Source organism: Ascaphus truei, chromosome 5 (assembly GCF_040206685.1).
Source record: "Ascaphus truei isolate aAscTru1 chromosome 5, aAscTru1.hap1, whole genome shotgun sequence".
NCBI lineage: Eukaryota > Metazoa > Chordata > Amphibia > Anura > Ascaphidae > Ascaphus > Ascaphus truei.
Genome location: NC_134487.1, coordinates 16,787,651 through 16,811,606, shown reverse-complemented (window position 1 = coordinate 16,811,606; position 23,956 = coordinate 16,787,651). Strand labels below are relative to the sequence as shown.

Below are 23,956 nucleotides of genomic sequence, written 5' to 3'. Positions count from 1 at the left end.
CACGCTCCTCCCCAGCCATCCTCCTCTGCCACCTCCACCTCCCCAGTTTGCGCACCTCGCCCGGAGATTTGGTATGTAAACACGTAGCCCGGAGATTAGTTGGCGAAAACCGTAGTCTCTGGGTCAAACCCAGAGTGGTGGCAACCCTGCACGTAAAAAGCCTCTGCCTTCCTAAAATAAATCTATTATAAATAAAAAATAGGACCATTTGTCTGGAAAATAAACGTAGGAGGTACTCTGGATCCCCCACAATGGTCTAAAGACATTTTTATATCAGTTGTGTCCCAGACTTCAATAGGGTATCATTTTCCAAAGCAAGTGCATTTAATAAAAAAAAATGAAAGTCTTAGTAAGAGGTAGTAATAGTTCTATGAAAAGCAATACTTTATTTTTATTTTGAATACATAACCCTTCTATTCTCTGCCCCAATAAGATGGCCGCCTGCTGAGCTTCGCCTAGTTCTGCCTCTACTAAAATGGCCGCCTGCTGAGCTCAGCCTCGTTCTAGTTCTGCCTCTACTAAAATGGCCGCCTGCTGAGCTCAGCCTCGTCCTAGTTCTGTCTCTACTAAAATGGCCGCCTGCTGTGCTCAGCCTCGATTGTACACAGCACACCGCTGGCGGCCATCTTGTTTCTCTGCAGAACCTGCGCGGCCCATGATGCGCCATCTTTGATTCGGGCAGTTAGACGCCTGACCCCCCATAAGAAAAAAACAGTTGTAATATGAACCTGAACAGTAACCCTTCTGAAGATGCTGAGCACCATTTTTTAACATGCGAATTGTAAATGAAGAAAAATTAAAATACATGGGGGTGGGGGGTTCTAGCCACTTGGTCTGTCCACAGATCTATCGGGGGCTTTAAAAAAAAATGAGAATAAAAACAATGTACTTTTAGTAAATATATTATTCTGGCCCGGCAGGGCGGGCGGGGGGAGCTGTGTGTTTGATTTCGGATCAGTTTCAACACAGTAGAGCCATTAACTTCAACGTTCAAAAAAGCTGCTTGCCCAAAACAAACATGGCTGCCGAGGCCTCCTCATCTGATGACGTATTTGGCATCGCGTGTTTAGATCCCTGCACGCGACGCCTCTGTGATATGCCAGCGCGGCGGCTACAACTCCCGTCGACCCTTTCGAGTGTTACTTCCTGGGTAGTCACGTGAATAGGGCAGAGGATGATGGGAAACGTCACAGAAACGCACGCAGTGTAGTCCGTCTCTTGGCTGGGTTTCGTTGTCATGGAGACCGGCGGCGCAGCGCCCGGCTCCGCCCCCGCGGCCCTGAGGGGCCTGGACATCGGTAGGGGCCATGCGCGCGAGGTCACATCGAGCGGGTCAGGTTTAACTCCGAGGAATCCCCCTCCAACAAAACCCCCTGCAGTGCCCCAGTGGTTGCTTCTCTGCCAGACGCGTCACAATGTTATTAGTTTTTAGTTCCCACGTTGTGGGCATTTTATTAACCCTTTTGCTACTAGAGGGCTCTGCTATTCATTAGCAGTGGAAAGGTTAAAGTGGCTATTTTTTTATGGTTATTAAAGTTGTGTGTGTCTGTGTGTGTTACTGTGTAGGGATTCTGGGAAATGACATGCAAATTTGCACTCATTGCCACCTTTTTTGTCTTAAATCCATTATTACATGGAACCTGAGAACATGTGAGTGGGTTAACTGGCTTTGCATCTGATCCCAGGCTGAGTTTAAAACAGCGAGCATTGGCTTAGGGTCCCATGTAATAATGGATGTAAGACAAAATTTGGCACTGTGTGCTCATTTGCATCTCAATGTCATTTCCCAGAATCCCTTGCTGCAGTAGAAGCACTGTATGCTAGGTCAGGGGAGCACAAACTTATTTTGCAGCACCCCCTGCCTTTCCCCCTCCGTTCCTCTGTTCCTGTGCGCGCCCCCTCCCCCTTACCTCGCGCGGGGTCGTGTCACGTCACCTGTGGCGTCATTTGCCGCATCAGTTGCCATGGTCACACATCCTGAAGCCGGCTGAACCTCGGTAAGTAGAGGTTGCAGAGGCCTTGCGTGGTCCCCCGGCATTTAATTTAAATGCCTCGGGAAAGAGCGTGGGACCTCTGCAACCACCGTGCCCCCAGAAAAATCTCGCGCCCCCCAGTTTGCGCACCACTGTGCTAGGTGATAATGGTGAAAAGCAGGGTTGCAGACCTGTCTAACGCCTGGGACATAGTAAAGAATTTGGTGCTGTTGCTTGCTGCCGCTCGCTCTACCAGGAGCTTTTTGCTGTCCTGGCAGAGGAGACAGCAAGCGTGCTTGGGAGGCGGGTATCACTGTGTGTGTGTGTGTCACTTGGTAGCTGTGTGTGTGTGTGTGTGTGTGTGTGTGTGTCATTGGGTAACTGTGTGTGTCACTTTGAAGTGGTCTGTGTGTTTGTGTGTCACTGGGGAACCTGTGTGTGTGTGTGTGTGTATATATTATATAATATTTTAAAAATTAAAAAAAAAGACATGTTGTGAGAATAAATTATTTATTAACATTGTGCAACTTTGGTAAATATATTCACACACATACACACACACACACACACACATACATAAATCACACACACAGTGACACACACACACACACTGACACACACACACACACACCTCTGTGCTGCCTCTACTCTGCCTGGTCTGGTGGCTCTGCTATCTCACCGACACAGTAGGTAAAATGCCGGCTGCAGCCCAATTGGATGGGAGCGGTCACGTGACCGCTCCTCCGCTCCCCCAAGCAGCAAAATGTCAAGCTTGCCTGTTTCTTCTGATTTTCTGAGCCTCCGCACGCATCAGCACGCATGCGGAGGGAGAAAATATAGCCGCGCTGATTACAGATGCAGGGGCTTTGTGCATCTGTTCAGCGCGGTTCAGCCCGCCTCAGCGACGCTGATTTTACTATGTCCTAGGCCTTAGACGTGAATGTGCTCACAAGTAATATTTTTATTTGATATATATAGTATATATATATATATATATATATATATTTATATATATATATACATATATATAGCGGTGTTTCCCCCACCCTCTGGGAGATTCCACTACTACACAGTGTGGTGTGGTGCATACCTGCGCTGTGTTGTGGAGGAGAACAGGACAGGCTTCTGGGGTGGTAACTGATTATTTGTCAAGGTGACAGCGCCTCCATCTCTTGCAGGCTCCAGGGATGTGGGGACAATCCCTGCAGGAGAACTCACTTCCACTCCCCCTGATAGATTGCAGTCTCCGGCAAGAGGATATATTTCAACAGGAACACTTTATTCAGTGCACTGGCAGATGTTGCAGCATACACCGCACACTAATTGGGGCTTCACCCTCAGGATGTACCCTGGACCTCCACTCCAGGCCAAGGGCACCCGAAGCAGTCCATGCTCTTCCCTTAATCCCTGGTGGAGTAAAGGGTATAGTCTCCCATCCACTCCCCTAGGGGAGGGAGTAGAAACTTGGCAGAGCCTTGCATAGTTGTTAGGGTGGACCAGCCTCTCAAGGAGATAGAGGCGCTGATTAAATGTAGCAGTGCTGCTCTTTAAGTACAAGGGAAGTAGGTACCAGGAATGAAACAAGTGATTGGACACACACAGGCCTAGTCCCACCGCCTCCCCTGTCAATCTAGAAGCTACTGTGAATAGGGAAAACCCATGATAACTCCTGGCAACCTGTTCTTTACCAGGCCTTACTGCAAGGATGGGGCAGACTCGTAGTCAGAAATAGTCCTGGCTACATATATATAATATATTATTATTTTTTTACACACTTATCTATATGTCTGTTTAACTTTATGGAGTCTGTGTAGTAAGGCAAATGTGCTGCAAAGAGAAATGTTCACTTTGCGTTACTGTGTCAAGGCACTTTGCTACATTTACACGTTGTGTGCTATTTGGGGAGTTTCATTAGCGAGTGCACATATTGTAAGGGGATGTATGAAGTTTGGTGCCTATCTTGCTCCAATGTTTCCCTTATTTTGGGAAAATAATTCACCTTCATTTTGACAAAGGCTAAGAACATTGGCAGAGAGACAGGCAGGCAAGATAATGACAAACAATTATGATAGTGTGTGAGAAACCCCCTATCTGCATTAAGTCCTCTTGTTTTGGTGTCAAAGAGTCTTATAATTTATGTTTTCCTTTTCCTTTTCTTGGGTGCGTTTAAACATTCCATTGAGGATTTTGATTTTTAAATCCTTTATGGAATTATCTGGTTGTGAGAAATGATGTCCCACTGGTGAGCGGTATCTTCCTTCTTCGTGGTGTTGTATAGAGTGTCTGTGCATATTAATTCTGCCTTGAAGTTTTGGGCTGGTTTCCCCAATGTAGCATCCTTGGTCACATTTGTTACATTGAATCATATAAACTACATTCCTGGATGTGCAGCAATATGATCCTTTAACATTGAGTGTTCTATGGTTGTGACTGGCTGTGAGATCTTGGAATATATGTTTGTATCAGTGTCTTTAAGTTTGTTGTGAAGTTTTCTGTTGACTAATTTCTGTTTGGTGGTTGCCGGAACGCAAGAATGGGAGGTTTGGGAAAGATTTCTTTTAATGTCACATGCTCTGCCAGCATGGGTTGCAGATGTTTGATTATTTTTCGCATTCCCTCTAGGGTAGGGTTGTATGTGGCCACTAGTGGTATGCGTGTGGTAGGTTCTTTCTGTCTGTATTGTAGCAGGTGGTCTTGTGGGGCTTTTAGTGCAGATGTAATAGTTCTGGCAATAGACTTTGGCTTGTATCCCTTCTATCTGAACAATTTGGGGTACCAAGCAGAGATTCCTGCACCAGGAGCACCGGTATTTGTATTGTCTTATTTTTTTGGGTGGGGGGAGTGCAGCATTATCCTTCTAATTTGTAGGCATATTATAAATAGGTCATCAATGTATCTGTCTTATTTGTAGAGTTTGTGGGGTCATGTAGTTAGGAAACTTTGTTCAAGATTTGCCATAAAAATATTGGCATATTGCGGTGCCATCTTGATACCCATTGCAGTACCCATTAGTTGTAGGTACATTTCTTTGTTGAAGCTGATGTAGTTGTGTGTGAGGATGTATTCTTGCAGTTTGGTCATTACATCAGCGCTGTATTTCTGATCCAGGGGAGATGTTGTAAGGAATTGCAAGCATACCTCAATACCATCCTTGTGGGGGAGCTTGCTGTAAAGGGATCCATGTTAACTAGAATCCATGATAACTAACAGTGTGTTGGGTGGTAGTTTTTTATTTATTTTTATTTGTTAAGCATGTTCTTGTATAGCGCTGCTAGTTGTACGCAGCGCTTAACAGAGACGTTTTGCAGGCACAGGTCACAGCTTACAATCTATGTTTTTGGTGCCTGAGGCACAGTGAGATAAAGTGACTTGCCCAAGGTCACAAGGAGCCGACACTGGGAATTGAACCAGGCTCCCCTGCTTCATACTCTCAGTGCCAGTCAGTGTCATTACTCACTGAACCTCTCCTTCTCCCTTAGTTGGTTGATGTTGTTAAGGTTATTGAGAAAATCTGCGGTATCTTGTATGAAGCTGTTGGTTGTAGGGAGAAGCTTGTGGGGAGCGCAGATGTCACCATATGTGGGGAAAGAAATATATATAGTGTAATATGTTCTACAAAATAAACAATCTATTCATAGAATCACGATTGGGAACTCACACTTTCCCAGTGAAAGATCAGCAGTGGATATAATATTGAAGACTCTGTCAGTGTGAAGTGTCAGGAATCAACAGGATGGTCCATTTGGCACTATGTGCATAGACACATAACAATAATGATGCGCAGCTTGTGTATGCCACCAGCCCTGCTCCCGAAGTTGCATCGCGTCACTTCCGTTTGCCATCGATCGCAGGATTGGAATCACTGGGTAGAGGGGAGGTGCTGAATACACTTCTCACCCCTACCCCACCGGCATCCACCTTCCTCCCACCCCTACCGACATCTACTGGACCCGGCCTGATCATACACAAGATTGAACTCCTGACGAAGCTGCCAAGCCAGCGAAACGCGTTGAGTTGAACCTGCAGCAGCCTGAGACGTGTATTCAGCACCTCCCCTCTACCCAGTGATTCCATTCCTGCGATCGATGGCAACCGGAAGTGACGCGACGGACCGACCGGAAGTGACGCGACGCAACTTCGGGAGCAGGGCTGGTGGCATACACAAGCTGCGCATCATTATTGTTATGTGTCTATGCACATAGTGCCAAATGGACCATCCTGCTGATTCCTGACACTTCACACTGACAGAGTCTTCAATATTATATCCACTGCTGATCTTTCACTGGGAAAGTGTGAGTTCCCAATCGTGATTCTATGAATAGATTGTTTATTTTGTAGAACTTTCTACACTATATATATTTCTTTCCCCACATATTGTGACATCTGCGCTCCCCACAAGATTCTCCCTACAATCAACGACAGGAGGAACTGGATCTTCTCCCTAGATGATTGAGCAGCGAAGTTCATTATTATTTAAATTAGTCACTTATAATTAATGAGCACTTTTTCTTAAAAGGTTTATTATTCACAAGTTTATATTTATTGCACCTCTATTAGAAGCGCCTCACACCCCCTTTTTTACACATGAAGCTGTTGGTGCCTGATATTTGTTCAATGATTGTATCCATTCCTGTTATAATTGGTCTGCCGGGGTTTCCTGGATTGTGGATTTTGGGAAGCATGTAGAAGATCCCAACTCCTGGGTTGTCATTTATTTGTTGCTTCAATTGTGGTTGCAGGTGGTTAGGGAATGACTTGATGAGATTCATGAGTTGCTTGGTATATTCCTGGGTTGGATCACGTGTGGGTTTCTTGTAGTAGGTGTTGTCTGTGAGTTGTCTATTGCCTTCTTCTATGTATTTATTTGTATTCATAAGCACCACTGCACCTCCTTTATCTGCTGGTTTGATGGTGATGTTGTGGTTGTTTTGCAGTTCCTTGATTGCAGATCTCTCCATGGGGGATAGATTGTACATAGTTTTTTTCTGCTGTACTGATGCTAGTGGGGAAACTCGCGATCTGAAGCTCTGTATGTAGCCGTCTAGTTTGACGTTGCGTCCTGTTGGTGGAGTGAAATAGGTCGTCTTCTTGTTGTTCTCCGTCATTATGGGGGTGCTCTCTTTTGTGGAAATATCCTTTCAGTCGTAGTCTTCTGAAGAATTCTTCTAGGTCTCCTAATACTGGAAAACTAATTTATTCTGCACTATCACAACTGGACTAACACGGCTATTTCCGTTTTTATCTATCAATCAGAGGAAGACATAAGGGGGTCATTCTATATAGTCCGAAGATACGATTTGTGATGGGTTTGTCCATAAGTGTCAAAATGGTGATTTTTGAATTGAACCGCATGGCTGCTTTGGAATATATACAAATAAGATGCCAAAGGTTAATCTCTGCTCGGGCTGTGCACTTCTAGTACACATATTATTGCTATTACACTACTGTATCTTCTCCTTTATTGCCAAAAATCTCATCATTTACGTCCAATTTAATTGTGGTTTTTTTTTTTTTACAGGAAACTGGGCGGACAGGACACCGATTCATGATGCAGCAAGACATGGCTACGTACTGCAGCTTCAGCAGCTGATTGACAGTGGCGTCTGCGTGAACCTATTTAGAGTGGACTCCATAACACCTTTGCATGAAGCTGCTCTGCATGGCCACACTAAGTGTGTGAAACTGCTGCTTGCTGCAGGTGCCCAGGTTTGTAAACCTAAATGTGCTGACAGAACATAACAAAGAAAACATAGTCAAGGTGTGCAGATCATGAATCGATATAATTAATTCCCAATATTTAGATAAGCATCGTTCACATAATTTTACCGATTTGACAAGACGAGCCATTAAAATAGAGCCCATGTTTATGCAAAGTAAGGGAATAACCTCACACAATGTATAAAGTGACCCTTCTGCAAACACCACGTATCTAGCACGCTGATTACAACTTCACTAGCAAACACCCGCCTACTTCACCTCCAAAGTGGGGGGCGGGGGGAGAGAAACAAGGAAAGGGGGCAATGGAAGGCAAAGGTGACTGTGACTGTGACTGTGTGTGTGTGTATATATATAGATACATTTCTATATAAATAATAGTTTTTTAAAAATCACATGTATATACAGTTGCACATTGTTTTATCAATTCATAAAATAGACATGAATCCTACCCATCTCCACTGTGGTGCAGGGAAGAGTCTTGGCAGCCCAAACTGTGTCATCGTTGCTCCTTGATATAATGGCTGCCCGCCAGCTGAATACAAGCGTGATGATGTGACTGTATGCTGTGACTCGTAGCTTGCTTACCCCTATGCGTTATATGGAGTACCGCTTCCTCGGGGGCAGCAACTGGAAATCTACAGTCCCTTATTTAGCCCTAACAATTACCAACTAATTGTACCATCAATTTTTTTTAAAATTGTATTGATTGAATATCAATTATCCATAAAATACAATCAATACAATTTATCCACATAAATACATTATACTGTTTGAATATACTGTAGTAGGATTTGATAAATACAAGTCATGTATAGGTGCTGATCTTGTACAAAAAGCTAAGCGTAATAATGAATCATAATATATATGTAAATACATTTCATAAGAATATCACCCCACCCCCCAAGATTTACACCCCAGCCCGAGACTTAACCTTTAAACCCCTCACTCACGAGATAAGGTTTTATTTTGAAACCCACTTGAGGAATGCGGTAAATGCCTCAAAATATGCACGGGAGATGGAACGTCCCACAGGGAGGCATTTGTCAAGATAAAAACCGCCTTCCAGCTGACAATCCAACAAGGGAAAACAAGATGTGTGAATTTGGAGGTGTCTGAAACCCATCTCAATGTCCTTCTTGGCCAGCCAAGCAGACATCGAACAATCCCTCAGTATCTCCAAGCCAAGCAGACATCGAACAATCCCTCAGTATCTCCAAGCCAAGCAGACATCGAACAATCCCTCAGTATCTCCAAGCCAAGCAGACATCGAACAATCCCTCAGTATCTCCAAGCCAAGCAGACATCGAACAATCCCTCAGTATCTCCAAGCCAAGCAGACATCGAACAATCCCTCAGTATCTCCAAGCCAAGCAGACATCGAACAATCCCTCAGTATCTCCAAGCCAAGCAGACATCAAACAATCCCTCAGTATCTCCAATGCATTGTCAAATGAGGTATATGTATGCCACAGTCGATGGGTTCCTGGAGGACATTCTGACAAAGGTCCTGCTACTCCAAAACGTTTGTCCTGATAATTTCAACAAGTAAACGCATTAAAATGAAGAGTTACGCATTAACTGCTTTTCCTGTCTTTGGTGCGGGCGTTATGCTTCTATTCTATTTTTGCTTCAGAGTATACTGTGGTAATGAATTGGTAGCCCTACGCAGCACCAGTGTATGCCATTATGTTTGATGTGGCGGTATGCGATGTGCATCCAGTTATCTGTAAGTCATTGAACCTAAAAGACATCATCAAGGTCGCAAGTATGTGAAAAATACTTGGGAGATAAATAGAACAGGAACATTGTATAACGTCAGATGATAACATTTTGACGATGCATCAAATTACACGAAGATGACCTTGGGAGTAATTTTGCTTTCTCATTTTAGTTCTATATTCTCCTCTTTTAGAAAAAGCCCCTTTGAAAGATCAGGGAACAGTGGAATAAAAGATATTCACATTAATCAGGGCACCCCATAATTTCAGGGATTTAATCTATTACCGTGAACCTTTCTCCTTTTAGTTTGTAAAGTACCCGCTTATTTACGTGATACAGTGGACTGGTGTAGAATGTATCGTGGGCTACACTCTATACCTCCTATTAGTCGCCCAGATAGTTTGCAGGCAGTTTCACAGTGTTAAAATCTGAATAACTCCATGTTCTGATGAAATAATTTACATTCGATAGTATTGAATTAATTGTAGAGCACAATGCTTTCTTTTAGAACACTGTTTTTGCAGATGGTTTTATGGTCACACGTTTTGCCTCAAATTATGTCGGGTTATTTTGGGGACTTTGGGAAATGGAGTATATTTGGAATAATCCTTATGCTCATCATGTGAAAAAGATCTCCAGCAGCAGGAAGGAGTAGAGGGTGTGAATAGAGGATTTATGTGGGTGTTTGTTATTGAGGGTTAAAGAAGTTGTTGGGAGAGAGGTATATAAATAATGGTGCAGTGGGGAAGTTGGAGAGAACAGAGACGTTCACAAAGGAGTGAGGAAACCGTAAAAAGAAAAAGCAATAGGGAGGGCATAATGAGATGCAGGAGGAGAGACTTCTCAGTTATTGGAGAATAGGAAGCATACAAATAATCACAGCGTTTAGAAAGTGAAGTTCTCACAGTTGCAAAGTTGTTGTTTGTTGTTGTTGTTATTCAGAGTCCAGATCTTCCTCTAATCTTCCCCTTCAATTTCAACTCCAAAATTTAACTCTACAGACACTTTAAATGTGACACTTAAGATGTTACACAGCCATAACACACAGCCATAACACTACTTGATTAAAATTCTCATTGACCCCCATATTTGGAGCGAGAATGATCTGTCCAAACCCAGCAGCATAAAAAAGACCTGCTAACTTGGAAAGTGGGGAGGGGCGAGCTTAAACCCTGGGAAGGGGGGGGGGGGGGAATGGCCACTAACCTCCAAAAAGCTGAGACCAGCTGGAAAATCAGATAGTGTTAGGACCTGCATATTTGGTCTTGCCTTGATGTGGCTTGCAGGCTTATAATGCTTTGGCCAAAGGGTTTAAATAAATGACCCATTTTCAAAAGAATATATATGTATTTCACTGTGTATTTTTGTCATATATAATATTCCCAGCAGTATGAGCTGCAAACTGTAACACTAGATAATGTTACCTTAGTATTTGAAGAATGCATTGTAGCTGCTGAGTTGGACTGTCTGAAGGATTGGTTGAAAACCTGAAATTGAAAGGCAGCCATTTAGTGAACCTTAGGAAGCAGGATCTTTGCTGATCGGTCACAGGAGAACGAATCGATTGGCAGCTTAGGTAATTATTTTTTATAGTGCTGCGTGGATTGCCACTTTAAAACACTGTCAGAAAATGTTATAATTGTAGTCAGAATGCATGTTGTTAAAAAAAACAATTGGTAATTACATTTGTAGAAAATGCAAAATGTGTCAACATAAGGCCAATTATAACATAAAGGCCACAAAACAGGAATTTAGGATTAACTGTTGTTTAAATGTTGTTGTGTATGTGATTGTCCTTGTAGACTTCAATATATTGGTGAAACAATAAGATTATTCAGTGTGAGAATTGGAGACCATGTATATGGAAATAAAAATGCACACTAATAAGTTCAACAAGGGAACAGTTCTCACAAGCTTTATAAACACTTTTAGATGTATATGGGTTAGCTCTTTAGTTGTAACATTTGGAAAGAGTTCAGAATCCATTAAGGGGATGTGATCGAGATGATAATGTTCAGTAACAAAGAAAACAATTCTGGATTTGTACCGGTCAGACTATGGGGAACATGCATGAAGTGCCAGTACGGGTTATCCGGTGTTAGCTCCCACTCCACTCCCATTATAACCGGGTGCAATCACTAGTAGCGGCACTTCATGCCTGTGCCCCTATGGGTCCTAATGAGATGGTAAAATAAATTCCTTTTCTTCTTTTAAATCATGATCATTGTGTTGTTATTGCTATGTTTGTTGTGTAAAAAATCACACAGATACCCAGTAAGCTCATTTAAGCCCCAAAAGTTACCACAATATATATATATATATATATGTGTATATATATATATATATATATATATATATATATATATGTATGTATATAAATATATATGTATATAAATGTCAAAAAGGTGTGCTACTGGGCATGGCAATATATACTACAAACGAACACAAACAGAGCCCAGTGCTACATCCAATGGCAACATAACACAGTGAAATACCAATATATCTCTTGAATAAAAGGGTCATTTAGTTTAACACTTTGGCCAAAGCATTGTAAGCCTGTGAGCCCCTCCACGGCATGACCATAATTCACAAGTCCTAACACTGACTAAAATTCTTAATAACCTGTACAATACTTGGAAGAATCATCATAATTGATCTGTCATATTCAGCTGCATGGTTCAAAATCCGATTGAAATTCTTATTTACCTGGACAATACTAGGAAGAATTAGATCTGTCACAATCATGCATATGCATATTTTTGCCATTGGATGTAGCACTGGGCTCCGTTTGTGTTCGTTTGTAGTATATGTTTGTTGTGTGCAGGTCATATACAGTAGGGCCCCGCTCATACGGCGGGTTCCGTTCCAGGGTGCCGCCGGAAAGCGAAAATCGCTGAGAAGCGGAACATAGCATTTTCTATGTCTACCGACGATTATCAGTGTCTCCTACCCCTTCAGTGCATGCGTAGACTAGGCCGTTCACCCCTTCTGCGCATGCGCAAACTCGGCAGCTCCCCCTTCTGCGCATGCGCAAACTCGGCCGCTCCCCCTTCTACGCATAAGCGGATATGGCGGCCCCCTGCCGTATTGGCAGATCGCCAAGAAGCGGGGCCCTATTGTACTGTAAGGTGAGGCTGGCACAGAGCTGTGTTCAAAGAGTAGACATAGTTTATTATGAGCGCAGCATCAATAAGAGTAAAATAGCCGGCTCTGTCCTTTGCGGGCAGGACAAAGCAATCAAGAGTACTCTTCTCTGATCAGGACAAAGGGATCTTATTCAGGGTGTATACTTATATCTTAGAAAAGTTGCCACACTAATCATTCTTACAACATACTTGCATTCTCTTTGTGCATGTTCCAAATACCTCCTTTCTTCCATAACTGTATCTCCTTTGTTTCGTGTTATCTGTTGCTGGGCCTAGCTGTGTGGGATGCATGGTGTAAGTATTGTGTTATCTGTTGCTGGGCCTAGCTGTGTGGGATGCATGGTGTAAGTATTGTGTTATCTGTTGCTGGGCCTAGCTGTGTGGGATGCACGGTGTAAGTCTCTCACTGTCCTGTGTCAGGAATTCCAAGGTTGGCTTTTTCATATTGCCTTGTCTCTGAGACATTAACTCATTATTTGCTGGATTCCACTGTCCAAGTCTTAAACAGTCTTTCTTCTTATGAACAAACACAGTCTCTCTTCTTACCCAGAATCCTCTGAGGGTAAAGTCTAGGGGTGTTTCAGGTTCAACATATACTATCAACTAGTATTGGAGTGGCTAACTGCAGTCCTCAGGGGCCACCAACAGGTCAGGTTTTCAGGATATCCCAGCTTTAGTACAGGTGGCTCAATCAGTCCCAGCCTCAGCACAGGTGGCTCAATCAGTCTTCGAATGAGCCACCTGTGCTGAAGCAGGGATATCCTGATAAAAACCTTGATAAAGGGTGCACGGCCCAAAACGCGTAGGTGCGGTTTTTTGTATCAGGGGTCTTTAATGATCCAATTAAGCTTCTTATTTTTCTAATGTGAGCCTCCTCCAGATTTATTTGTGGCAGTGCTCTGCCTGATTTTTATTTTTCCCTGTTCAACCTCTCTGGCAGATTCTGCACACCGTCTGATCTTCCCTAGGACTCCTATGATGGACAGGATACATGGCCACCCACTGAGTGAGCTGTTTCAGTCCTGTTTTCACATTTAGCACCAAATATGGTACTGTTATCTTGTGTGGTTATGGCACTAGGTAGTAGTTCCCCACTCCCTGGCTATAGGATGCTGCTATTTTCAAGAATCTACAGATGCAGCAGCCATTATTTTAAGAAATTACGGCGCCGTTTTCGTGTGCGCTGCTGTACTCCATGCAGCATGAACGCGGCCAATCGCCCCAGGCACACGTGTTTATCGCGGTTGCTTTGTTTGAATTTCATGGATTGTGTACAATTAAATGAATGAATTGTAATGTGTACAGTACTGTGCTACTGTGTCAATTTCAGGTGTTTAAAAGCCACAACACTAAAATGCCATTTTATGCACTCGCGTATTAAGGCGGTACGGTTGGAAGCAATCCCGCGCCATGACATGGGTATTCCGGGGTATGCACCGCGTGATTTGTTAAAATAATTGCCGCTGCATCTGTATATGGAGTCCTATTGAGGAGTTTTATGTCATCATATTGACACAATCTCTGAAGCACCGGTTCTCTCCTTATATTATCCCAGCTTCAGTACAGGTGGCTCAATCAATCCCAGCTTCAGCACGGGTTTCTCAATCAGTCTTCGACTGAGCCACCTGTGCTGAAGCAGGGATATCCTGAAAACCTGACCTGTTGGTGGCCCTTGAGGACTGGAGTTGGCCACCCCTGAACATATCTCCAATCAAAAATAACTGGGAGCACAAAATAAGGAAGGGAAGATTAAAAAGGCAGGAAAAATAGTGTAGTAGGCAATTTTTAACTAATATATGTTTCTATTATTGTTTATTTACATACAGATTTCTATACACTCACCTTTGCCTTCCATTTGGTTTTTTTCAACTTTGGATGTATAAAGTGAACACTTATTGCCGGCTCTATGAACTTAAATCATTTACCCAATGGATCACAAAATTGCGCTCTTTTCCTTGGTCGATTTATAAAAGAACATTTATGAAACACCTTTTAAAGCAGCAATACTACATTCCCCCTTTAGTTTTTTTCTTATTTGTATATGAAAAGCATGTGACAATGTAGAATTATATGTATTACATTGTTACCTTAGCTGGTAATCGTTTGGTGCTTCTGTTATAAATCTGTAAAATCCTGATTGTGTGTCTAACATAATGGCTGCTTCAGTCAGTAACTCAGCAGCTACAATGTATTCTTATATTACGAAGGTAACATTGTGTATTGTTACAGTTCGCAGCTCAAACTGCTGGGAATATTGGCAACAAATGATCACAAACAGGAAAGTGTTACAAAAATCTTGCACTGCTGGGGAAGTGGGCCAAAACCTGCTATAGAAATCAAAGGATGCTTTAAAAATCATTAAAAATGGCATTAAAGTTGAATAATAATAATAAAAAAAATGCAGTATTATTTAATACTACATAGCTGATTTATTTAACAACAAAAACCCAGATAAGATTTCACACGTTTTTGTTGCTTTAAGAAGCCCTGTCTTTGGTTACACTTTAAAAGTGTAAAAGTTGCCAAGTAAGAGCACTGAAAGCCGCACAGTTAATGTGTAATATCCTGTGCTCTGGGTTGTGGACATTTCCAAATTGTACTAGGCAGAAATCGAGCTTGTATACAGTTGCATTTTCTCCCATTTTTAAAAATAAACCTTGGCGCTTAGATTTTCATATCGCAGTAAATAATAACGCTTTCCATGTTTTTTTAAGACTTGTGCACATTGGCCCCTGTATGCTGTCTTTATGTAGGTGGAAGCCAGGAATATAGATGGGAGTACACCGCTCTGTGACGCCGCTTCTGCAGGGAGTCTGGAGTGTGTGCAGCTTCTCTTAGATCATGGGGCCAATGTGAACCCTCAACTGTTTACTGCTTCCCCTCTCCATGAAGCGTGCATGAGCGGTGAGCAGTATGTATTCTCACTTACATAGATCGTAAATAAAAATCCCACGTTGTGAGCACATATCGCATGTCTCGGACAGGTCTGCAACCCGGCTTTCCCCCATTATCTCCTAGCATACAGTGCTTCCACTGCAGCCAGGGATTCTGGGAAATGACGGGCCAATGAGCACACTTACATAGACATAGGCTCATTATAATCCTAAAGAAACAATGTAACAACCACGACTCCCTCTCAATTTTGCACATACAATATATGTATTATTTATTTGATCTCCATACAGGTATATCACAGATTGTGTCACACTTTGTAAATGTTACAGTAAATTAGGTACGCTATGGCCCCTCCTTCAGGATGTTGTGAAACAAATTCCCAGTGCTGGAAAAGCGTTCAGCTCCATTCTATGGATGGGACTAAAACTTTCTGCAGTGCAGGAGAGACTTTATATTTAATTAGGTGCCTCACAATCTAAATGAACTGTTTTTTCTAAATGGCAATATACATTATTGATTGTTAATGCCCATTAGGCTGCAATTTAAATCAAGTTCTGTGGGCATTGTTTTTTTAAGTGAGTTATAATCGGTTTACCTTGCCTACTTGTTTTACAGGTAAACCTGAATGTGTGAAGCTCTTGATCGATGTGGGTGCAAATCTAGAAGCTCATGACTGCCATTTTGGAACACCGTTGCATGTAGCCTGTGCCATGGAGCATTTGGACTGTGCCAAAGCCTTACTCAACGCTGGTATATGGCCATATATCATACATCATTTCAACATACTCACTGCCACATTGCTTGCAGAAAGGCAGACTTAGTGCAGTAGCTCAACTCCTCCACGACATTGGGCATTGCTGCAGTCCAACGTCACAAAATATATTGGATTTGCAATACATTGAAAGCACTGATTTAATGTGGCACGTTTTGTTTTCAAATGGACATCCATTCGAGATAAAGCTGTCAAAATCTGCTTTCCCAATCCGTTCTGTGTGTTTTGTATAATGCTGTAGTTACAAGTAGATACTTTGTGTGCGAGAGGGGAACACGACCTAATCCAAAACGCATAACGTTTTGCAGAAAAGTAAATACCGAGGTAGTAAATCGCTTGCAGATTGGAGCTACATGAAAGTGAAGGGAAATGGGCAATACATTTGGCTAGGACAGCGGAGCGCAAACTAGGGGGTGCGGCGGTTACAGGGGCCCCGCGCTCTTCCCCACGGCATTTAAATGAAATGCCAGGGGGAGGTGTGAGGCCTCTAACTCCCTTACCTTGTCTTGGCCGGGTCTTCGGCAACGCAACGTGAAATTACGCTGCGGGTCATGTGACGTCACGTGTCGCCATGACAACACGCGTCAAATGTTGCAGCGGGGTCACATGACCCGCGATGTCATTTGACGCTGAGTGCTTGTAGAGGGGGGGGGAGGGGCGCAAACGCTGCTGCTCCCGGGCAGGGGGGCGCGGCTCAAGAAGTTTGCGCACCCCTGGGCTAGGATATCCTTTAAAACCTGACCTGTTGGTGGCCCTTGAGGACTGGAGTTGACCATCCCTGACCTAGTGCAACTGAATAACTTCTTGGCACTCAGGTGTCACGTCAAGGATCAATCTCCTGTAGAGAATTTGAGGCTCTGTAAAAGTTGAGATGTGTTGTGGTAGACATACCAATTCATCAACATTTGGCATTTTAAATGATTTGCCCAGATTTACTCAGGGAAGACATGAGGAGAATTAAATAATTCTATATAGTGCTGACAATGTTCAATGTAGCGCTGTACATATCATCATGCAGGCGTCCTATAAACAATATAAGGCTGCGGCCCCGCTGCCTGCGCTGCACACGCGCCTGCGAGGCAGGCTGCGCGTGCAGCCGAGTCCACCGGTCTGCAGAGAGCTGCAGGGGGAAAGACGAGGGGGAGTGACGGGGCGTGGTCGTGACGTCACCCGGCAGGTTCGCCCTCATTGCCTGAACCACCGGGGGGCGTGGCCTAGCGCTCCGTCGCGACTCCTGCTCTCAATTTTCTTGAGAGCAGGGGTTTTTCTCGACCCCCCCCCTTGCAGCGGGCCCGGCCCCTAACTATGGATACTTGGCCTATCAGGAAGTGAAAATGTGTTGTAACAGGAAGTGAAAATGTGTTCTAAAAGTCAGTACCTGAGTATGTGATAATCAACCACAGATTTACTTTTTCAGCATTGTCCAGTCTGAAATAATAATAATAATAAAAATGTATTTTCATAAATCACATGATGACAATTTGCTGCTGTTGGTCTTAGTGATATTTTTCACCAGGAGAATTGTTGAGTAATATCAGCAATACCAGTGGCTTTTGTGTAATGTCATTCTACATAAAGAAGTAATTTCTGAGATGAACCTAAAGACTAGTTTGTAGCCCTTTTATTGATGCGTTTTCACCGTATGTTATTGATTTGGTTACAGTATTTTTTTTATTGTATTATAAAAGAGCCGCTATATAAGTGGTAAGTTGAATAAATACATTCTTAGCAATTCGTATTTTAGTGAATTCATGTCTCTGGTTGTCACAGGAGCCAATGTAAACGCGGCAAAGCTCCATGAAACCGCCATGCACCATGCAGCAAAGGTGAAGAATAAGAATCTGATCGAGATGCTGGTTGAATTTGGAGGAAACGTGTATGCCAGGGACAACCAGAATAAAAGGCCTTCAGACTATACCTGGTCAAACAGTCCCTCTGCCAAATGTTTTGAGTATTATGAAAGTAAGTTGGTTCTCCATATCAAAATCAACCCATGGGGGGGAAGTATGTTGTCACTGTGCTTTGCTGGTTTCTCTTGGAGCAGTGAACTGGTTCTGAGTGAAAGAGGACTGAACTTGTTATAATCTCTTCTATACAGGTGGGGAGAATATCACAATTGAGCAGGTGCAATCCCACTTATAAGGTCTTTTTTGTTTTAAAGTTTCCTGTTTTTTTATGGTGTGTTTGGAAATCCTCCAGGAGTTTGCAGAGATATTGGTGTATAATATTTTTGGTTGCTCTGAAATATTTCCGAGAAATACTTTATCCCATATGCATTGTAGGCGGCTTTATCATATGATGGGGCTATTACCAGCCTGCTTACTACACCTTTGGATCACAGCGCCTGTCCAATTGAGAGGATCAAGTATTATTTTTTTTTTTTAATGACTTACCTGTTTAGAGCAGCAGTCAAAGCTGCCATTTTTTGTTGTTTTTTTTTTTTTTAAACATTCCACCCCCCCCTCTAATATGTGCATCAATACAATCCACACAATTAGCTAATTAGTAATTAGCTAAATTGCCGATCGATCCGTTCTCCTGTGATCAATCGGCGAAGATTTGGCTCGGTGGATCAGTAAATGGCTGTCAGTGCAGCAGAAGACGACCAAAGATGTAAAGTTATGTGGGGAAGATCATGTGACCAGGCAGTGACTAGATACAATTGGTGCACTTCTAGAGAGAGGGCAGGGCTCAAAAAGGGTGTGCCAGAGCTTCAGAAGAGGAAGGGAATGTGACTTTGTAAATGGTTGCTATAGAAACAAAAAATGTTTATTACATTATAATACATTAAAAATGGAATTTCAGAGTTGTTTAAAAAAAAAATGCTACAAGTATTTTCTCATAGTACAGAACTGATTTATTAAAAAAAAAAAAACACGTAGTATATTGCTTGGTCTGCAACTTTAACTGTCTTTTTTAAGAAAAGGTAAATTAATTTTACAGTAATTGATTTACTTATTGTTTCCAGGAACTCTGGATTCATGCATAGCAACAATTTATGTTTGTTTAATGTTATAATTTGCCCTCAAAGAACAGATCTACATCAGCTACATGTAACCTATGAAACATGCCACTGTCCATGGTTCACTTCTCATAGGCAGGACGGCAACTTTTAGGTGCCTTGTGAAAGTAGTATCTATGTTATATTCTCTGTAATTGTTTATTTTGTTTTGTAGCTGTGCCTTTTGGCATATACTCAAAAGGTTGTCTCTCCACACCATTAAATGTACCTATACAAAAAGTAATAATATGGGGCTACGGTCACCACAATAAATAGCCAAACAAAAAGGGATACATTTCAATCAATCATTTTATAAATAATTCAAATGTAATCATAGCAAGAAACTGGGAAAAGCTGTAAAAGAATACAGAGGCATACAAATGGATAAATTCATGCATGAAACATACGTCTCTTGACAAGGGCATTTTTGCAGCCTGTAACGTTGAGCCTCTTTCCTAGCGTGTCTGCCTGGAATTTATCTTGCTTTCATGGTGAAGTTTTTTTTCCCTCCAAAATACGCATTTTAATCTGGTCTGTAACTGTATCATACGCCTAAAAGATAACATATGTTAAACTGTTCATGCAATGTCTTTATACATAATGTATAACCCCGTTCACTTAATGTAACCATGTATTTCTAATATGAAGGTGCCTGTCTGCGCCGAAACCTTAGATGCTGCCCTGACATCTTGACTTCTTTTAATCATTAAATGACCTCTTTTTTTGTTACCTTTGTTTTACTTTTCCCATTTTTGGTGTGCATGACTATTTTTTTATGACCACGTATCTGTCATCATATCTCTGTGCCCAGGACATAATTGAAAACGAGCGGTAACTCTCAATATATTTCGTCCTGATAAAACATTTTATAAATAATTTCCTGTTATGATACTTTTCATGCATATATTTATCTATCTGTATACTTATGTATGCTTGTGCGTACTTGTACTCATGTACTCGTACTTGTAATCATTCTGACGTTATCTTGCTATGATTACATTTGAATTATTTATAACAAACAGATTGATTGAAATGTATCCCTTTTTGGGACCGTAGCTCCATAGTATTATTTTTTTATATACTGTAGTTGCATGACTTGACTGCCCTTTTTGTTTGCAAGTGTGTGATAGTATCAAGGTACAATTTCCAACCTAATTAACCATCTTCTGCAAAATCATTGCTCTTTCTCTCATTGACAGGGATGCCCAGGACCCTGTCCCAGCTCTGTAGGCTAAAGATGAGGAAAGCTCTTGGCCAAAGAGGACTAGAGAAGGTTGCCAAGTTAAATATCCCTCCAAGACTTAAGGACTACCTCTCATACAACTAAACCAATTTGAAGACCGCCACATACAGCTACTCAATAGATGTAATCTACACCGTTAGCAATGGGATTTCATCTGAGCACCCTCCGTGCTCGAGGACCCTGTAATACTGTACGAGGACCCTGTAATACTGTACAATGAAGAGGCCAAGCATAACCAGAATGCGCATTACTGCTGCTTAATGTCTGACCTCTCTCTTTTCCTTTCACTCGTCACATATAGCTTGTGTTACAGAGACCGTGCAAGAGTTTTATTACCATTCAGCCAGTGGGAGGTTGTGAGGTTATAAGACTCGCTACCTTGATAACTCTGCAATGTTGGGAAGATCTGGTAGAAATTGGACCTCATCTCCGTCACAGACAAGCTATCCAATGCATCCTAAATTGTTTGGTGCAACTTCTTAATCATTGCTAACATTGAGAGGCTAATGTCCAATTAATTATTAAGACTTTATATGCAGTCGGGGTCCACGTTTTTCAGTTTAGCTTGTTAAACTGTTTCAATTATTAGTTTAATTTGTAACACCCCCTTGGACATAAGGTAAGGTGTTAGCGAAAGAAAAACAAATCAAATATAGTTTTACCATATATCCTTTTACATTTGACCTTAGAGGTGGCCTGCTTTTGTACTGTCAAACTTGGGGGGAAAATTCAAGTTAGTGCTATAATGCTGGGAAATCCGTTTTAAAATTGTTTGCTTCTTGCGTTAAAAGAAATAATGGTTAAACTAAAGATATAGCAAGACTTGCTGTCTTCAGTACAGTGACAAGGCACGAGATTCCACCCGCTAGAACACGTTGTGCACTGCGGTCCGGCCGCGGGCAGCCAACGAAATCACATCCCGTGGTTTGTGGGCTTTATTTATTTAATAGCATTTCAGTATGTGTCCGTCAGATGGCACAGTGAATATCTGTGTCCATGCCTGCGGTGAGGCTATGGAACTGCACCAGAACTTAACAGGTGTTTTTATACTTGAACTGATTTCAGCAGTGGGCAATTGTTCAGGTGCAAAATAAATAATATTTCTTATTTTTTTTTTAACCTAAAACACGACATTTTTCAGAGACGCTTGGATACCCAGAGAGGGGGAAAGATTGAGGCGTCTTTGTATAAGAAACATGTATATCCGCCTGGACCTCTGCACTGTGACATTAATACAGCATCCCTTGCAAGGGACAGGGACTAGTACCTAGTGCCCACTGGCACACGTGTATTACATAGATTGTCCCATAAACTGACTTATATGTTAGCATGAACCCACAGGGGTAACTCACTGTTCAGCTTCCTCTCGAATCCTCCAGTGCGGTCCAATTGCAGTTCCTCCAAACGGCGTGCTGATCCACCAACAAGATGAACAAAAAGCAGCCCGAAACGCGTTGGTGTTGTGCTTTTTGACGCTGTTGGGTGTGATGTTTGATCCCTTTATGGAATAAACTTTTTTATTGTACTTGTGACCCTCCTCCTGCTTTTTTGGCAGTGCGCTGCCTTTTTTGCTCTTTCTTGTCTTTGTATAAGAGACTATTTCTTTAAGGTCCTTCCACACCTCTCTTGCTTTGTTTATACTGTAACAAAGAGCAACAATTTAATGCCCCCCTACTAGACATTGCTAATTAATTCTAAGATGGCAAGCACACCAGTGGGACGCCCAACAGAGCCAACCAGACCTTTTGGAACATTCAGACATTCATGTATCGGCAGTTCCGACAGGAGTACTGGAAAACCATTGATGGATTCTGTCCCCTTCTAGAGTAAGTGTGAATACGGTACCTACAATACTAATTGCATGTTGTTTATTTACAAATGGTATATACAATATTGTAGTGTTTAAATTCTCTATTGCTGTACAGTATGTTTTGTAGAGGGACACTGGCCGAGCTAATACACTCCTGCTGCTCAGACGGAGAGAGGAGCAGCATGGAAGGCCTCCTTGGCACCAGCGGGATGGGGACCATGACCTCCCACAGTGACTGGAGAAGGGGTACGGCAATTATGAAGGGCCGGATGGGGATTGGAGAATATTGTACACAGATCCTGTGAGTATCGTTGTCTGTGCATTGTACCAAGTGCTGTTTGCAGTACTGTACATGTATCAAGTGCAGGTTGATTGTGTTACTGCTTCATACAATAGTATATACAAAAATGATGGTGTGTGTATTAAATTACTTTTTGTTTTCTTTTAAAACTGCAGCCAGAATTTCATATCTTACTCCTCCAGTGTGAGGAGGAGAAGGAGGCCCCAGCCACCTCCCATGTGAAGCTTGACCCCCTCCCCCAGGTCCGACACGAGGAAGAGCTCCCCATCCAGTCCAGCAAGTCCGCCAGCAAATAAAAGGGCCCTATTGTTTAGAGGGAGTTAATGGTGGGTTGGAGTTGAGGATTTTTATATATGTTGTGTAATTAATAAATTACATGGTTACATAGTTAAATAGTTACGTAGTAGATGAGGTTGAAAAAAAGACATGCGTTGATCAAGTTCAACCTATGCTACATTTAGACGACAGATACTTTATCCTATATCCGTACTTACAGTTTATTGATCCAGAGGAAGGCAAAACAAAAAATTCCAATGAAATATCATCCAATGATATCTCATAAGGGGAAAAAGAAAATCTTTCCTGACTCCAAAAATTGGCAATCAGATTACTCCCTGGATCAACATCCTTCCCATGTTTACTTATTTGGTATATCCCTGTATACCGTTCCTTTGTAAAATGATGTCCAACTTTTTTTTAAACAAATCTATTGTATCTGCCATCACAATCTCCATGGGTAATGAATTCCACATTTTAACTGCCCTGTAAAGAACCCTTTCCTTTGTTGCTGGTGAAATCTCCTTTCCTCCAACCTTTTGTACTGCCCGTGGGATGAATAGTTCTTTTGAAAGCTCCTTCTGTCCCCGAATATATTTGTATATAGTTATCATATCCCCTCTTAGATGCCTCTTTTCTAATGTAAATCTAATTTAGCTAGCCTCTCCTCATAAGTTAGATTGTCCATCACCTTTATTAATTTGGTGGCTCTTTGCACTCTCTCTAGTTCCATAATGTCTTTTCTAAGGAGTGGTGTCCAAAATTGTACTCCACATTCAAGGTGTGGTCTTACTAATGCTTTGTAAAGGGGCATAATTATGTTTACTTCCCTTCTGTTATGCCGGTGCTGCCCGCAGACCAGACCCGTCCCCTGAGCTGAAGGGGGAAGTGGTAATACATGCACCCGCAGCAAAGGGAGCGTGTCCGGAGTGTGATATGAAGCGTTGCCAGGCCAGGTGTAATAAGGTAGACAATACTTGCCGGTACCAGTTGTAGAGATAGAGTGAAGGATGCCTCGCCGAAGTCAGGGAGTGGAGAGTGGAGATAGGTCGTTGTCCAAGCCGTGTTCAAGGGGTTGCCAGAGTGAGCGTTGTCCAAGGAA

General features: G+C 42.3%; 1 protein-coding gene across 3 annotated transcripts; it reads left to right on the top strand.

Annotated features, from left to right (window-relative positions):
• Nucleotides 1-1,124: 1,124 nt before the first annotated feature.
• On the top strand, nt 1,125-21,992 carry ASB13 (ankyrin repeat and SOCS box containing 13). Of its 3 annotated transcripts, none has more exons than XM_075599384.1 (6): nt 1,125-1,298; nt 7,492-7,679; nt 15,310-15,460; nt 16,067-16,201; nt 17,994-18,185; nt 20,424-21,992. In XM_075599384.1, the coding sequence occupies exons 1-6, from the start codon at nt 1,238-1,240 to the stop codon at nt 20,549-20,551; spliced, it is 855 nt and encodes a 284-aa protein (XP_075455499.1). In that variant the 5' UTR covers nt 1,125-1,237; the 3' UTR covers nt 20,552-21,992. The 3 variants fall into 3 exon arrangements, with proteins under 3 accessions (XP_075455499.1, XP_075455500.1, XP_075455498.1); XM_075599385.1 differs by having other exon boundaries at nt 1,268-1,332; XM_075599383.1 differs by lacking the exon at nt 1,125-1,298 and adding an exon at nt 3,146-3,395.
• Nucleotides 21,993-23,956: the final 1,964 nt, after the last annotated feature.

Excerpts from the sequence above, each read along its gene's own strand:
- ASB13 (XM_075599383.1), top strand. The coding sequence starts at position 3,161 with ATGTGGGGACAATCCCTGCAGGAGAACTCACTTCCACTCCCCCTGATA. Across the intron at positions 7,680-15,309 it reads TGCTTGCTGCAGGTGCCCAG|GTGGAAGCCAGGAATATAGA; the intron begins GTTTGTAAACCT and ends GTCTTTATGTAG. Across the intron at positions 15,461-16,066 it reads CCATGAAGCGTGCATGAGCG|GTAAACCTGAATGTGTGAAG; the intron begins GTGAGCAGTATG and ends CTTGTTTTACAG.